Consider the following 18,905-nt stretch of genomic DNA (forward strand, 5'->3'; position numbering starts at 1 on the left):
GCTTACTGTACTAAATACATACAGTATCATACTACATACTGATGACAGAGAGAGGAGAAAACAGAGAGGAGAGGACAGGTGAGAGGGTAGAGAGAGGAGGGGAGGGGAAGTGACAGAGGAGAGGACAGATAAATGAGAGGAGGGGAGGGGACAGAGAGGAGAGGAGGGGACAGAGAGAGGAAAGGATGGGACAGAGAGGAGAGGAGGGGACAGAGAGAGGAGAGGAGGGGAGGGGACAGAGAGGAGAGGAGAGGACAGAGAGAGGAAAGGATGGGACAGAGAGGAGAGGAGGGGACAGAGAGAGGAGAGGAGGGGAGGGGACAGAGAGGAGAGGAGAGGACAGAGAGAGGAAAGGATGGGACAGAGAGGAGAGGAGGGGACAGAGAGAGGAGAGGAGGGGACAGAGAGAGGAGAGGACAGAGAGAAGAGGAGGGGACAGAGAAGAGAGGACAGAGACAGGAGAGGAGAGGAGGGGACAGAGAGAGGAAAGGAGGGGACAGAGACAGGAGAGGAGGGGACAGAGAGAGGAAAGGAGGGGACAGAGAGAGGAGAGGACAGAGAGAAGAGGAGGGGACAGAGAAGAGAGGACAGAGAGAGGAGGGGACAGAGACAGGAGAGGACAGAGAGAGGAGAGGAGGGGACAGAGAAGAGAGGACAGAGAGAGGAGAGGAGGGGACAGAGAGAGGAGAGGAGGGGACAGAGACAGGAGAGGAGGGGACAGAGAGAGGAGAGGAGGGGACAGAGACAGGAGAGGAGGGGACAGAGAGAGGAGAGGAGGGGACAGAGACAGGAGAGGAGGGGACAGAGAGAGGAGAGGAGGGGACAGAGAAGAGAGGACAGAGAGAGGAGAGGAGGGGACAGAGAGGATGGGACAGAGAGGAGAGGAGGGGACAGAGAGAGGAGAGGAGGGGACAGAGAAGAGAGGACAGAGAGAGGAGAGGAGGGGACAGAGAGGATGGGACAGAGAGGAGAGGAGGGGACAGAGAGAGGAGAGGAGGGGACAGAGAGAGGAGAGGAGGAGACAGAGAGAGGAGAGGACAGAGAGAAGAGAAGAGAGGAGAGCTAGGCTGGGCGATATAACGATAACGATAAATATCGTGATATATTTTAATAATCGATATTGAATATAAAAAAAAATCGTTTTTTTTCTTTCTTCTTTTTTGACCTGCAACAGGGCAGTTTTAAAACCAGAGACAGTGGACAGACTTGTCTTTCTTGCCTGCAACTTAAAGTAATCTCTTTGCTTGTCCAAATGACAATACTGACCAAATTGAGATTTATTTTTCTCTTGTCCATTTATTTTGTTTGCCTTCTAATTTAAAATACAGTTTGAAACCGTCTGTACACAGTAGGCTATGTGTGCTAGCAGAACTAGACTCCAGTCACGGGTCACGGTGCACATGTGCGGTGGTTTGTCCACCAAAAAAGCGCCAAAAGATCGAAAAGAAACTAGCAGAGCCAGAACTGTTCAACTCCCCTGGAGCCACAGCCAGCAGAGAAGCCGGTTTACTTTCGCTTTTAAACCAGCTGCAGCCTGAGAACTGGAGTGTGAGGGGATGTAACACTAAAGGTGGCGGCAACGACAAAGAATTGCTGCAAAATAAACATGCATCTGTTGTTAAAAAAAAAAAAAAAAAGATTATACTAATTATCGATATCGAGAAATATGATAACATTATCATATCGTTATCGCGATAGGATTTTTTTCCATATCGCCCAGCCCGGACAGAGAAGAGAATAGGGGACATGGAGATAGGGGGGACAGAGAGGAGAGCAGGGGACAGAGAGAAGAGGACATGGAGATAGATGTGACAGAGAGGAGAGCAGGGGACAGAGAGACGATACAAGGGGACATGGAGATAGAGGGGACAGAGAAAGCAGAGGAGAGGACAGAGAGAAGAGGACATGGAGATAGATGTGACAGAGAGGAGAGCAGGGGACAGAGATAAGATACAAGAGGACATGGAGATAGAGGGGACAGAGAAAGCAGAGGAGGGGACAGAGAGGAGAGGACATGGAGATAGATGTGACAGAGAGGAGAGCAGGGGACAGAGAGAAGATACAAGGGGACATGGAGATAGAGGGGACAGAGAAAGCAGAGGAGGGGACAGAGAGGAGAGGAGGAGACAGAGAGGAGAGGAGGGGACAGAAAAAGGAGAGGAGACAGAGAGGAGGAGACAAAGAGAGGAGAGAAGGGGACACAGAGAAGAGGGGGGCGTAAAGATAGAGGGGACAGAGAGACGAGAGGAGGAGACAGAGAACCCGAGTCTCTGCAGTGGTTGGCGGGTGCTTTGACCTCTCCACTACGCAGCCGCCGCAAATTAACCATGTTTTAGCTAATGTTACTAGCAACATTTTCAAGTGTTGTCTCTCCTGGCTGTAGCATATTTGTTTACGAACTTGAAGCTGTGCTGCATTGCACTCTTGGATACACCAGGACGGCCAAACACATTTAATACTATTGTCCTGTAGGAAAACACCTTCAGATGAACACACATTGACTTTTGAAATTAACACAATCGATTCTATTTAAATCAACATTTTTCTTTTCACGAATGTTACAAGGATTTGGTGGGAAAACAGCAAATGGCGCAGTGCTGTGATAAGCTCACACTTTATCCAGCCACGTCTAGAGACTGTGCTAATCGTTGGTTTTTCTAAAAATACACCAGACACACAGACAAGCTTTTTCCCCTCCATCGGCCACAGAGAGGCTGGCGAATACCACTTGTGTTGTGTGTGTTCTTTTTTTTTTTTTACCAGCCAAGTATTGTAGATTTAGAATATGACCTGGTTTAACCCTTTCACTGCCACACGACAGAAGGTTAACCCTTTACTATCACACAACCGACGGTCGGCGTCGGTTGTGTGATAGTAAAGGGCTAACCTTCTGTCGTGTGGTGGCAGTGAAAGGGTTAACCGGCTGTCGTGTGGCAGTGAAAGGGTTAAAGGGCTGGTAGACAAACATTCAACAGTCACAGTTCAAATGTAGTAGCGTTTGGGCTTGTGTTTCAATTCCCATCAGCGCACATTAGGGCTGGGTGATATGGCCAAAAATGATATCACGATAACGATACATCACTCGATATCGCTAATTATCGATATTGTTATAAGTATTAAAAATATATATATATATTCATTTTTTTAAAACAACATAATGTATGTTTATTTTTATTTTGCAGCAATTCTTTGTCGTTGTCGCCATCTTTAGTGTTACATCCCCTCACACTCCAGTTCTCAGGCTGCAGCTGGTTTAAAAGCAAAAGTAAACAGGCTTCTCTGCTGGCTGTGGCTCCAGGGGAGTTGAACAGTTCTGGCTCTGCTAGTTTCTTTTCGATCTTTTGGCGCTTTTTTGGTGGACAAACCACCGCACATGTGCACCGTGACTCGTGACTGGAGTCTAGTTCTGCTAGCACACATAGCCTACTGTGTACAGACGGTTTCAAACTGTATTTTAAATTAGAAAGCAAACAAAATAAATGGACAAGAGAAAAATAAATCTCAATTTGGTCAGTATTGTCATTTGGACAAGCAAAGCCATTACTTTAACACTTTAATCGCCGTTGACGCTGAAACACGTCTTTCCCCGCCATGCTCATTCTGCCGAAGACGCTGGACAGCGTCTTTGATATCAATATTTAAAAAATCTGTGATCGAAATCATATTTCTCCCCCGGAGACATGAGATGTACTGGTGAGCCCCTCTCAACTCTACAACGGTTCAAGAGCGCCATCTGGTGGCCGATCGCCCAGGGCATAAACAGGAAGTGGAAGCTGGTGCTCATTTCAATTCGGTCCGATCACTCGCTAATAGTCCCAGGACTCGAGCTGATCACAACGGATAGTGATCCGTTACCAATAACTCGATAAACAACATGATTTGGACGTATATACTATTATACAACCTGGAAATGGATCGGATATTTCGACATCCCATAATAGAAAAAATTCTGTTCCACGCTCATCTCCCAATGGCGAGAGGAAGCTACGGTGAGTTTCAGCGTTATTTTTTAATGTCTTCTATACTAACTGCTCTAATGATCATATCACCCACACTAGATGAATGATATAACGTTGCCCACGGAATTATAAACGACCCCCCCCCCCCATCCGGTCATCATCAGATCATACGTAGTAACTTCTAGAAGTACGTCCATTTGACATTTTTTATCTGGCACAGATTCCTACCAAACTGTATTTGATCAATATAATGCATTTAGGGCTATAAATCAAGCTCTGGAGAAAGCTGCAGAAAACGATAAAAACATACTTATACTTTAGACCGTATTTTAGTATGAATATGTGAATGAAAAAGTATAACGTTGCTACACCCTGAACAATAGATATAGGACGTTCAATGGGCCATAGTAATGTCAATTTAGCAATCAAATTTAAAAAGTTATAGCCCTGCAAAGAAGGGGAACTTCTCCATGTTAAATAGGGCTGGCGAGGGATGGTAAATTATGAATTTAACCCCGGCGATCAAAGTGTTAAGTTGCAGGCAAGAAAGACAAGTCTGTCCACTGTCTCTGGTTTTAAAACTGCCCTGTTGCAGTTTTTTTTATTTATTATTATTTTTTAATCGACACCCCCCCCCCCCCAGATATCGATTATTAAAATATATCGCGATAATTATAGTTATCGTTTTATCACCCAGCCCTAGCACACATACGTGACACACACACAAACAAACACAAAATTGGACATGCAATGGTCACATACACACGCAAGCATGCGCACAGACTGTTGTGAGGTAGGAAAGATTAATACTCTCCAGTAATCTGAGACCAACCTTGACCTCTAGGCCGTACGGTGAAGGCTGAGAAGTATATGGAGAACTTTTTATTACTAAATCAACACCAATATATCTTTCACCCAGAGTGAAAATTTAGTAGTCCGCCGAGGTGGGAACGGGATGAAACGATACAGCCTTCACCTTACGGCCTACTCTACATCCTCTCTCTCTCTCACGATTATTTTGTTTGTACGTTTTTAGCTTTAGATTTAAAAAACAACCTGCTTTAGATTAAAAAAAATGTATATCTCCATGAATTATTATATGTATTGTGTGTTATCACTTTCCACTCCACGCTATGGTAGTGCTTGGAGATACGATTACAATACTGTAATTCTTTAGGCTATATACATATTTAAATCAATATCTTCCCTTTGAATAATATAGGCTCAGGAATCAGGATTGTTAAAGCTAATTAGCCTAATCCATGTCAAAAATAGTAGCCTATAGTAAATGTATACACACACACAGTACACACAAGAGAGAGGGAGAATAGCTTATAACAGATGATTTTACAATATCTTTGCTAATGAGGTGAAATATTTATTATCATCAACTATCCAGTTAGTTTTGATAGTGTAACGTTTAGCTACTTCATTGATCATCCTCATTGAACATAGAGAGAGAGGGAGGGAGAGGGATGGAACTATTATTGGAGGGATGGAGCTACTATTGGAACTCCACAAAACCGATTTCACATGTGCCTGTAGCGTAGCTTAGTTAGTGTTAGCAGCTAACGTTAGTCAAGGTTTCTCCTGTGCCTGTAGCTTAGCTTAGTTAGCGTTAGTAGCAGCTAACATTAGTTACGTTTTGGGTTTTTTTGGCGACGTGAGCATACAGGAATGGCGAGGATGTAAAGCATGTTTAGACGCATTTATTGGACCCATTGCTGGCAGAGTTTACGGCGCAACTCGCAAGAGTCATCATCACAGGGTATAGAACGCAGGGCTGAAGAGCTGTCATAGCTTTTATTTTTTTAAAGATTTATTTTAGCGTTTTTACAGCTTCATTTTATTGGCCATACAAGACCGACAGAGGAGAGGGAGAACAGGAGAAGATGTGGGGAGGACATGATTAATTATGATGATTTAATATTGAAGGGCCTAGGCCCTCCCTTCCAGCTGGAAACACGGAAGTTATCAAATGCGAGCGAAACGCAGGCGAATAGGGCCCAGGTTTAAAAATAACAAAGTGATCCTTTAAATGAAAATTACATTAATGTAACTGCTATGTGGTCCATTCTTAATGTAATCATTCATATTTTTAATAATGCACCAAGTTAGAGAGTTCCTTGTGCAATTAACAGTTACATTTATAGTTATCAGAGAATCTCTTTCATATCCAAGCAAAATTGGTATCGTAACTGAAATATCTAAACGATTCCTGAATCTAAACTATTTGGGAAACCAGTGGCAATATCCATCCCTACTCTCCCTCCCTCTCGCTCCCTCTCCCTCCAGCCATGAAGCAGCCTGCAACCAGCAGTTAAAAATAACTCTGTAACACAACACACACAATTATATACTGTAGGCCTAGTCTAATTCATCCTATTACTGTACATGACCTTAGGCTATGTTCAGACTGCCAGGCCAAATCAGTTTTTTGGCACATCCAGATTGATTTGACAAAGTCTGGACAGGAAATGCGATTTTTGCTAATCTGATCCAAATCATTTGGAGGTGGTTTCAAATGCGATTCCAATCTGATTTCTACAGTTGTGTCTCAGTCTGAATGCTCCGGCCGCTAAAATAGGATTTCAAAGTGTCTTTTGAGTCACTTGCAACGTGCTACACAACGACGACGTCAAACCCTGAGTGACAGAAGTGCATCAGAGTAGCTAACGTTAGCTTAGCTAATCAATTTGTCTTAAGCTTTCATTACCTAACGTTACCTTTTTTTTTTTTTTTTTACTTTTTCTCCTCCTGTTTTTCTGTGTTTTTTCTCCCATCCCAATTTAGTCGTTATGCCAATTGCCCCCTCCCCTTCCTGGTCGTTGCTCGCATGTGCCCCCCACTGGTCGGTCTAGGGAGCCCTGAAATCTATCAGATGCTTCCTCCGAGACATAGGAGACAGCCAGCAGCATCTTTTCACCTGCCAGCGCGGACTCTCATTGGTGAAGTGTAACGTGTGGGAGGTCACACTACCCTCAACATCTCCCTCCCTCGCTGTGCAGGCGCCCTGTCCGACCTGTAGGAGTCGCTGTTTACAACGACCAGAATACAACCCCACCGGCTTCCCTCCTGCTGACTCTGCCAATTGAGCCAGTATGACGGCCGGCCAAGCCGGAGGCAACGCTGACAGCCGGATTCGATACCAGTGTCTCTCGCGTTGGTGACGAGCGCTTAGTCCACTGCGCCACCCAGCCGCCTATTACCTAACGTTAGCGCTAGTAACGTTACATAGCATTAGCTAACAGTTAGCTATATGGGTGTCGAACTACCGTTAACGGTAGCTAACGTTGTTACCATGGCAACCCATGCAGACAGGTTGGCGATGTTTGGACACATAGATCTGATCACTTTCAAATAAGTGAGAAACAAAATCAGATTTTTGCCTGCAGTCTGAACAAAGCCTAACACCAAACACACATCATCATCATCTTCGTTTTATGTCCCTATTTTCCCCACTACAGTGAGGTTGGACGGGCGATGACTCCACGCCACTGGGCACGGTTTTGTGCCATGTCTACATTTATCTCCAGATCCCTCATATCATTCTCCACACATCCCCTCCACGTCCGCTTCAGTCTCCCTCTCGGCCTCCGCCCATCCACAATCATCTCCTCCACCGCTCTCAACATCCCCCCCCTCCTCCGATCTTCTCGCATGTCCAAAGTCCAAACCACCCGAGACATCCATATCTCACCTTGAAAGCAATTTCCCTGACACCACAGATCTGATCCACTGATCCTCCCATCCTGCCATCCGACTCCCGTCCCATACCTCAACATCTTCCGATCACAGCTTCTTAAAACCACCATCACCCTTTTTGTCATTGTCCCACGTTTCTGAACCATACAAGAGAACTGATCTCACACGTGCATGTAAATACACAATCGCAACTCACACATAAATAACCCATATTCATAAATAGCCCTAACTAGGTCAGCCAAACCAGTAAATTAAACCTTTGGATAATTTGCCTTACAGTATCATTCTGATGTGGGCGTGACCGCCCCCCTGCCCCCCCCCTTCTGGAACACACACACCTTGATGTGCAATGTCTAATGAGTGACTTATGACAGAGTTGGATGACAAAGCTGAACCTTCGGCTCCAATAACATTCAGGTGGCCAGACAGACAGACAGCCTTTTAAACACTCATAGCAGTTTTCTCTCTGTTCATGTCTTGTTTTGTTCTTGTTTTAGTTTTTCGTTGTCTATTCTTAGTGTTTTGTGCCCGAGGACCCCCTTTAAAAACAAGATGGTGCATCTCATCCTCTTGATGTTTTGAAAATAAAGAATTAGAAAAACACTGGATGGCGCATGTGTATAAATCGAAATAAAGACTACCACAAAATTGTCCTTTTTGACCAAATTAACCATTCTGTGTCGTCAGTAATTGACCAGCGACGATGATATGCGTGACAGATTCTTGGATACGGATGACTTCCTGTTCAAAGGTCTCGTTAGTCCCAACTTCTCTTTAGACAAGCAAGTCCACCAAGAGATTCTACACATGTCGTGCTGCTCTCTGACGAAAGCCTTGCATCGCCAAAATGTTCAACTGAAACAAAAACTACAATCACCTGGTATTTGATTACAATTGCCTGTTGCATGGATGTGGGGAGGTAGGAACGCTCATCCACATGTTGTGGCATTGCCCCACAGTGAAGTGCTCTTGGCACAAGGTTATTTTAAGACTATCCTCTATGTTAAAATACCCTTATGTCCAAAAGTCAGCCTCTTGGGCATTCAAACTATTAATAATTAAAAAAATATTGCCTGTTGTTTGCCTGCCAATATGTCTGCCATTGAATACTATGAACATGTTAACAACACAAAGATGGGGGCTTCAGGGGGATACTGGGATCATTACATGCAGCCGTATGGATGTTTTCTAGATATGAACAGTGCCGTCTTTAAACTTGTGAAAATGACAGCCAAGAATAAACATCCCCCAAACACCTACCCTTGTCCCTTGGAGAGTGGCGACTGGCGAGAGTTACATTACATCTGTATATAAATAAATATATATCTCTATATAAAGCAATAAATGGAGATTGCCCAAATGATCTCACTTCGCTATGGAGTGGACATCTGGACACCTATGGTACACGATCCAATGATTGGTTCACACACACAAAGCAGAGTTTATACTGAATTTGGGAAGTCCTTAATTACCAATTATACCACCACAACCTACAGTTGTTTTAAATTATTGTATATACTCTGTTGTGTTTTGCATTCTTTTGTATATCTATTGTATTTTCTATGGACTTATGTATTATGCTCCACATCATTGAAAATGAGAGCTTGCCCTTCAATGAATTCTCGAGTTGAAATTTAATGAATGTCATTGGCTTACTGTGGGGAGGGGGGGTTGAACGAGGTCAGGGGGGTTGAACAGGGTCAAGGGGGTTGAATGGGGTCAGGGGGGTTGAACAGGGTCAAGGGGGTTGAATGGGGTCAGGGGGGTTGAACGGGGTCAGGGGGGTTGAACGGGGTCAGGGGGGTTGAACGAGGTCAGGGGGATGATTAATTGAAATATTAAGAGGTAATTTATTTGAGAGTGCATTGAATTCTCAAAAAAAGAAATTACAAGTTTATATACATATTTTTACATAGATTAATGATCTTACTAATTCTTAATGGTGTACACAGTGTCAATAAGGGGTAAGCAGTTCACAGTGTGGTTGGGAATCTTTGGTGGTAACTTTCTCTAAACCTTTTGCGTTTATTCATTCATATTTTTAAAAGACCTGGAAATTGTCAAAATAATTCTGGCCTAAGGGCCTGTGGACGAAATTTGGCCCTCCACACAACAATATTATAGTCCTTCAAAGTGTTCTAGAGTGTTGAGGTATTACATTTGGTCTATTTTTATTTATCTTGAAACTATTTAGACTTCCATCACTACAAGGATGTACAAACAAACATCAAATTGAAGAGTGTTATTTACTTATTAACATTTGTAAAAAAAAAAATAATAATAATAATTAAAAATCCATTTAGTGCTTTGTGTTTGTATATAAGGAGGAGGACCTTGTCGATTCTAAACGTTACCGGAAGCCAGTGCAGAGTAGCTAACACCGGTCTCTCCTCTTAATAGCCGAGCTGCAGAGTTTTGAATGAGTTGGAGTCGTTCTGTGTTTTCTTTCGGGAGCGCGGCAAGGAGTGCATTACAGTCGGCTTGAGATAAAGGCATGGATCAGCTTTTCAGCGTCGTTTTGATTTATAAATGGCCATGGCTTTAGCAATGTTTCTAAGGTGGAAGAATGATGTTATTGTCACCTTGTTGGTGTGTGACTTAAAGCTTAGGTCTGAGTCTATGATAACGCCAAGACTTGTAACTTCTGGGTTTAATCCAAGGAGTAAGTTGCCCCATATTGCTCAGCAGCATTTCTCTTTTCGTTATAGGGCCGACTAGTAGGTTTTCAGTTTTGTTCTCATTAGATTTTAGGAAGTTGTTTGTTTATTGATAAGAGAAATAGAGTTAAACTAAACTAAACTTTTTTGGTCCTCTCAATCACACAGAACTACAGTTGTAATGTAGTTTAGTTGTAACTTTTGTTGTAGAGTAGTTTGAACATGACGTCACTCTACGGTGACGCCGGTCATCTTTTTTGAGGAGCAGGCGAACATGTATAAAAGTTAGGGCTGACCTTCGAATATTTTTTTTGGCATTCGAAGCCGAGATTCGATTTTAATATATAATTATTCATATTAAATATTATTTCTTTTTTTTTAATGTTTTCTTTATGTTGTGGGACTTGTACAGCACTTTGTTCAACTTTGTCAGTGCTGTAAAGTTTAAACCTTTTTAAATCTTAGACAAACTAAACACTTTGCTTTCATGAAATGTTGTAAGCCGTCATTTGAGGCTTTATAAAAGCAGCACAATGAACACAAATCGGTCAGTGCTGAGTCCGACCTCATCTTAAATAACAAACAGCATTGCTTGTTGTAGTTAACAAAGAGAGGCAGAGTTGATTTTTCAATTTTTTTTTAATTTATTCTAATTTTATTTTCCCATTCGCTTCGAAGGATTTAAGACAGCCCTAATAAAAGTAGAAGAGAAGTAGAACAGAGTCCTGCCAACCAGCCACCCAACTGGCCAGAGCCCCTTACTGTACCCCTGCCAAGCAACGTTACTATATAAAATTGCGGGGGGACATTAGGTCAAATGGCTGTGCAGTACAACCAAAAGCATGGGACACCTGGTCGCGTATACAGAACTGTTGCATATAACGGTATGCCGCTCTTTATAAAGTAACGTTTTAGCAAGCTATCGAAGTAAGCTAGTGAGAAGTAAACAAAGTAACGTTATAACAAGCTATCGAAGTAAGCTAGTCAGAGGTAAACAAAGTAACGTTATAGCAAGCTATCGAAGCAAGCTGGTCAGAAGTAAGTACTAACGTTACTGGCTCTTTTCGGCGAGCCATTAGACTAACGTTACAATATAAACTTACCACTCGGAAACGATTTGCAAGCCTCGCTGGTGCAACTCAACTTCTTCTTCCGAAACATAGTCTGGGTCGCTCTCTGGATCCCAAATATACGGTACCGGTACAGCCATGTTGTTTAGTATAAAGTGTTTTCTATTCACCTGAAAGGACGGGGAGATGCAGTATGGGCGGAGCTATTTGGTGGGTGGCTGTCACTCAAAGCATTCTGCTAGTATGGGTGGAGCCAAGCCAATAACAGCCTGAAAGCATGAGGCTGAAAAATGATGGTTTGGAGTACTTGATTAGAAATATAAAACAATGATTATTTTTGGAATAAACCTTACAGATGTCTTCCATAGACCCACAAGAATTGTGTAAAGTTGCCCAAATAGTGCTAGGAATAGCAATGCATGTCCCCTTTAATACCTCATATGCTGGGGGGGGGGTTCTACTGCAGTCGTTCTCGCTCTCAAGGGTCCTTGGGAAGATTCCAGGGGGTCCCGCAGGTAAAAAGATTTTGGTTGGGAACCGCAGACAGCATACCAGACAACTAGCATGTGTGATACATGGACACACGCATATAGACGCGCACACAGCTTGACCCACGACACAGTACAAATTCCCCACCCTCTCAATATAGCTTTCTAAGTGCTGCACAAGACAATGGCATCATGTGTGTGTGTGTGTAGCGACTGAGGATGGAGAAGCTCCTCACATTTGGTTGAATGCACGGCAGTGTGGTTTTCTGCGAGGCGACAGGAGGCCGCCCTGCCTGGAGGTACAGCAGCCCGTGTCACACACCAGTGTCACACTGACTTGACTGGACTGGCGACAATATGCATTCCAGTGCTCGGTTTGAATGTAAACAATCCGGAGCCGGTCCCTCGGGAGCCTAAAGTGCGCTTCCTGCCGCCTGCTTGAGGCTTGTATCCAGTCGCAAAAACAGAGCTGTGGACAACATACACACCCATGGGCACACACCCAGACACGCATGCGCGGCTGCACACACACACACGGGAAACACAAGCGTAGATATGTGCACTGGCATATCTACACACAAACATCTACACACTATACACCCACAGCACTTTTCCTTTCAATGCCATTCTAAATGACCTTGAAGCGTTGCCACCAGTTAAAATACACACACAGCAAAACCCCTCTCTCTCTCTCTCTCTCTCTCTCTCTCTCTCTCACACACACAAACTCTCTCTCCATCTCACCTTCAACAGCAATATTCTCATAAAGCTCCTCATTGTGAGTGTTTAAAACCGGCATGGCCCGCGCTTCCAACTCTTTCTTTCTGCCGTCCTCTGTCTCACTCCTCCACTCACTCTCTCCCTCCCTCCCTCCCTCCATCTCGTGACGCTTGCCCTAGCTTTACACTCAGCTGCACTTAACGCCAGCCAGATCACCGGATTGCTCTGCCCTTGCCAGGGATTCACATACACACAAGCGTAAACACACAGACACACAAATACATGTACACGCACAAAGACATGCTTACACACGTGCAAATGCACAACAAGCATAAACACATGCACAATCACACAGGAGCAATCGCATAGCAACTTTTCACGCACGTGAGGGCCAACTACAGCATGCACACCACACACACACACACGGCACTGTCAAGTACACGCTGACAAAACAGACAATGACAATCCTGTGTAAAAATAGAAATTGCCTGGAAGATCTGTGTTTTTAAAGCCCCAATATGTAATGACAGTATAGGTTCAAGTTTTGATTCATTCAATTAAAGACACCCCGTTATCAATTGAATACGCTTTTGCCATGACGACTAAAGATTGTTTACATTGGAAATGTTTTGTACACATTAATGTACACACGTAATTGCAGCATGGCATCCACTACTACTGGTGTTGTTTACATGCACATTTTTTATAAATTTTTTATTCTGAAATGCATATTGTCTTAGGACTTTGATGCAAGGACTGACATTATATGGCAACTAAACATATGAAGTTGTAAAAAGTTTGTTAATGTTTGCAATATTTGTAAACATCCATTCCACAGTGTGTTTTGGCAGTTCTAATTCCCAGAATGACACCGGTATCACTGACTACTACCGTAAGTGGAACTAAGTATAACTTAATAAAAGATTATATTTAATAATAATTATAATTATATAATAACTATTAGAAATATGTTTTCCCTGTTGTACCGAACTCGTACCGAACCGTGACCCAAAAACCGAGGTACGTACCGAACCGTGGCTCTTTTCTTTTTACGTCTACGAGTCACTGATAAGTAGAACTATAAATTTAGACGGGCAAAGCATTTCTGGATTTTGAGTTATGAAAGTGGCAAAAAATTATTCAAACCCTTCATAGATCTTCAAGAATCTATGATCTCATCTACATCCACTGCTCAAGTAGATTAGGGCTGTCCACGGCTAAAGACATTAGACTAATAGTCAAACATTAGTTGGTTTAATCAACAAAAGAATTGTTTCTCATTTTTAAAATGCGTTTCCCACATGCAAACACGCAGAATGACAAACTGACATACAGCTGATTACATGTGCTCAGGCCAGCACACGCACAGTCCATCTGCTGCGGTGATCTCATCACAGGCTTAAATCAATATATATATATATATGAGAGTGAGAGAGAGAGAGAGAGAGAGAGAGAGAAACAGTAAGACAGACAGGCAGGCTGGGGACAGAGCCCTGTAGAGAGACAGACAGTCAGGCTGGGAACAGAGCCCTGTAGAGAGACAGACAGTCTGTCTCTCTGCAGAGCCCTGTAGAGAGACAGACAGTCAGGCTGGGAACAGAGCCCTGTAGAGAGACAGACAGTCAGGCTGGGAACAGAGCCCTGTAGAGAGACAGACAGTCAGGCTGGGAACAGAGCCCTGTAGAGAGACAGACAGTCAGGCTGGGAACAGAGCCCTGTAGAGAGACAGACAGTCAGGCTGGGAACAGAGCCCTGTAGAGAGACAGACAGTCAGGCTGGGAACAGAGTCCTGTAGAGAGACAGACAGTCAGGCTGGGAACAGATCCCTGTAGACAGCAGTGTGACTGGGCTGTTTGGTGGGATGACATTAAGACCCAGAGGCAGAAATAGAACAGTCCGTCTATAGCGTTGCTGTTGACTGGTCCCTAACTCCTCCCAATACCGACTCCTCCCCAATACTGACTCCTCCCAATACCGACTCCTCCCAATCCTAATAGACCACTGCACTTCCGCGTTACATGGAGCTTGTGAGGGAGTGCGGGGGGGAGAACATTTATGAATGTGGATGAGAGCCTTGACGTAAGTGATTGTAGCTACGGCTGTGGGGGAGCTGGAGACATGATCCAATAGACCTTTTTATACGCGCGAGTCTCCTGAACGCGGAGAGACCACTTACGTCAAGGCTCTAATCAACATTCATTCACTTGTGTGTTACAAGTGTTATGGTGGTCTATACTGTAGGTGCAGAACAGTGTATCCACTTTTTTCACCTTATTTTCTATTTTTCTCCCATCCCAATTCAGTGTATCCAATTCTCCCCTCCCCCGTCTTGAACGTTGCTCGACTATGCCCCCCACTGGTCGGTTGTAGAGAGGATAGAAGCCTTGCATCACGTGTTCCCTCCGGCACACGAGGAGGCAGCCTGTCGCATCTTTTCACCAGACAGTGCGGACTCTCATTGGCGAGGTGTAACGCATTGGGAGGCTCACACTACCCCGCCATTTCCTGTCTCTGCTGTGCAGGCGTCTCCCAACCGACCTGTAGGGGTCACTGTCCACAACGTCCAATCCCCACCCATCGACTTCCACCCGCTGACTCTGCCAATGAGCCAGTACACCGGCCGGCCCAAGCCGAAGGCAATGCCGAGACTGGGATTCGATACCGGAGTCTCTTGCATTGGTGACGAGCGCAATCTCCGCTACGCCACCCAGCCGCCGAGACAACTACGTTTGTGTTGAGAAAGTGTGTGGTGGTAGAAAGGCCTAGCACTATACAGCTAATAGCTTTGTGTTTGTGAATTCCCTAATTGTACCAATAATGTGACATTGTACTACAAAGGGATAACATTACTCTGAGCCAGGCAGACCACCATCACGTCTGCAGTGACATTACTCTGAGCCAGGCAGACCACCATCACGTCTGCAGTGATCATTTAAAAAGGGATGACTGTAGGGATGACATCACCTTTAACACTTTCAGTGCCCATGACGTCATAACTCATTTTATCAGCCCAATGCCTGAATGCCCACAACGTTTATTAGCGGTTTATTTTTTTATTAGCGATCTGAATTCATATTTCATCAACGAGTCTCCCGTTGGTACAGCAGCCCCTGTAGGAGCTCAGATGTGAAAAAACCGCTCCTATCGTCTCCCAGATGGTAATGCACCCTTTTGGAATGGAATCAATGAAAATGGATGAGAAAAGAAAAATCCGGAATCCACATTTTACTTCTCAGGCATGTAACCCGAGCCGATCGGATTCATTGTGGACCCTCAGAACAGCGTGGAATACATATGTACAGTATGTAGCATTGGATCAATAAAAGCGATCGATATTTGGAATGGCGATCAGGAATTGGAATAATCTTTTTGGATAACATCTGATCTCAGGTAAGGAATCTATTTTACCAGTCTTAGGAAAATCAGACCCGTTTTCACGGAGATATAAGCTTTTCCCCTATGTGTGTGTGTGGCTGTGCGAGCGATCAGGAAATAAGATAATCGATTTTTCAGATCGCCTATATAGCGTGCATACGTACATACTATCGATAATCTAGCGTTTATTTGAAAACGATTCATAAATAGGCCGAAAAATGACAACGTTTGTGTATTCTAGAATATTCCAGTAAAGGGCGATTATCACGGAATCTTAATATTTTCCTTGAAAACGAGGGCTTTTCAAAATGCTATAAAACGAAAATGAACCGATAAAAAAACAATCCGTTTCGACAATGTTGACTGCAAACAAGTCATTGATAAGCGACGGGCAGATTAGACACATAGCCATAATTTAAAACATAGATTCGGCGTTTTAACGCTATCATTGAAGTGGGTGGTGGCACTCAAGCACTAAATCGTGCGCCCCCTGCTGGCACTGAAAGTGTTAATGTCTGATTTTTAGGGGTGCACAATAGATTTTTTTTTACCCCGATATCGATACCCATAACTTTCTGCTCCTCAAGGTCGATACCGATATACATACAAATTTTATGTATATTCCTGTAGTGTTGACCTAACCAGATTTATCATGACATGAGCGTTACTACTATGAACAAAACAAAGCCAAGAGAACAGTTTTGACTCTTCAAATAAAGTGACTATTTATTTTTCCAAATAAATATAATTTGAGTCAATCACAAAATTCACAATCCGTCAATGTCATTAACAATGTGTTTCCCTGAACAATGAGTGAACTAAAAACCAACAGGTATTGTGCTTTGTCAGTAGGGATGGGTACCGTTCACATTTGAACCGATACGGTACCGGTACCTGTGAATCGATACCGGTACCCAACGGTACCTTTTTTCGGTACTTTTTGTAATCTACCTACCTCAGTTGTGGAAAAAAAATCCAAACTTCAAATAACCACATTTTCGACCGTTTTCGGCTTGCCATTGCCCGACTGCTTTGTTGTTGAATCAAGTCAAATCCTAAGTAAGCATATATTGTGCGTGTGAACGTTGACATGAAAAGAAAAAAAAGTTAAAAAAAATATATATAATATATATATTTTTTTTATCGGAGCTATCAATATCAGGTTTATCGGGATGCCGTCATAATTGCTGATATCGGCCCGATAATTATCGTGCATCCCTACTGATTTTAACATTTATTTTAATCTATTTGGAGAACACAACAATTCTGAAAAATGGGATGCAACAGAGGAAGAAGAAATGGAGAAAAAGAAAGAACTGTGTGTGCTGGGTAAGCCTTGGTTGCAAGAGGGACTAGAGTTATTCTTCGCCGTGACAATATTCCTCGCCAGCTTTTACTTCATAACCTTTCGAGTTTGAGTGCAAAACTTTCACCAAAAAAATGCGAATGCTTTTATTTCATATTGTAAATGGACTGCATTTATATAGCGCCTTTATCCAACATGCTTTACAACCTATGCCTCACCCATTCACTCACATTCACACACCGATGGCGGAGGCCCCCATGCAAGGTGCCAACCTGCTCATCAGGAGCAGTTAGGAGTTAAGCGTCTTGCTCAAGGACCTTAAGACCACGTATCCCTTACTTTGATGTACTGCCCCTGGCTGGGATTGCAGAGAGAGAGACTTCTGGCAGTCAGTGGCAAAAATGTACTCTTTTGATGCATGTTATTGCCAGGGAGTCCACTGACATGGAGTTTAAGTTGAATTCTTTATTTTTTACCCAGGGACAGTGCACATCAATCAATCAATCTTCAGTTTCCACATCAATGTAAATGTGCCAGAATTAGCTAATGAGCTAGTTTCCATCTGTAGTCCCTGCCTAACATGCATGTGTTTATGGTGTGGGAGGAAACCAGAGTACCTGGAGGAAACCCACGCGAACACAGGGAGAACATGCAAACTCCACACAGAAAGGCCCCCCTGCTGGGGTTCGAACCCAGGACCTTCTTGCTGTGAGGCAGCAGTGCTAACCACTGTGCCACCGTGGCCCTCCCTCCCTCCCTCCACCGGGTGCAACACTTACTCATGTAGCGGAAGGTCTCCTCGGCCAGCATGGGGGAGATGGGGGAGATGGCCGGCACGTCGCGGTGGTGGTTGCTGGGCATCTCCCCGTCGGGTGAACAGGCAGGAGACACCACCCAGTCCTGGCTGTCGGACAGGTAGAGGGAGCCAGAGCCGGCGGAGCCCAGGGAGCACTGCTTCCCCACGCTGCTGCCCAGGCCTTCATCTAGGGAGTCAGGAGAGAGAGAGGGAGCGGGGAGGGCGATAGAGAGAGAGATTATAGAAAATTTTTCTGTCAACTTGTCTCCGCGGTTCTCGTTCTCTGCTGCAGCATTGGACCTGGCTGAGTCCTCCACGTCTTTCCACGAGGGAGACAACAGGGACATTCTGGACTAGGTGAAGGTTAGGAAACCAATACGCACAGACAGGTCGTCGGACGTCGCATGGTGATAAATTGACTGCATTTATATTAGGGATGCACCGATATGAAAATTTGCCACCGATACCGATTGTTCAACTAACACAATCGGCCGATACCGATATTTGTGGCAAAAATATTTTTTTAAATATTTTTTTTATTTTTGTAATATTCTTTTTTTTTGTAATTTTTTTTTTATGAAACTACTGTATATTTGTCTTACAAATTGTGCTCACCGATATGAACATAGGCCTCTTTACTTACTTAAAAAAAGGAAACATCAAGAAATAGCACTATCTCTCTCCCAGTATGTTCTGCAGGGCTGCATCTAGATCAGGGGTGGGCAATTATTTTTCCCGGGGGGCCGAATGAGCAACTGAAAATATGTTGGAGGGCCGGGCCAAAATTCCAAACTCAATTATGCATAATATACATTTAATTTCTATATAA

General features: G+C 43.8%; 1 protein-coding gene across 1 annotated transcript in view; it reads right to left on the reverse strand.

Annotated features, from left to right (window-relative positions):
* Positions 1-18,905, reverse strand: part of trak2 (trafficking protein, kinesin binding 2) — a 77,889-nt gene that overhangs the window by 35,352 nt on the left and 23,632 nt on the right. Inside the window, exon 3 of the mRNA XM_084313075.1 lies at positions 18,060-18,263. Within this exon, the coding sequence (XP_084169201.1) occupies positions 18,060-18,263 (204 nt within the window). The remainder of the gene's footprint in view (positions 1-18,059; positions 18,264-18,905) is intronic.

Source organism: Notolepis coatsorum (genome assembly GCF_963971535.1).
Source record: "Notolepis coatsorum genome assembly, chromosome: 1".
In the NCBI taxonomy this organism is placed as follows: domain Eukaryota; kingdom Metazoa; phylum Chordata; class Actinopteri; order Aulopiformes; family Paralepididae; genus Notolepis; species Notolepis coatsorum.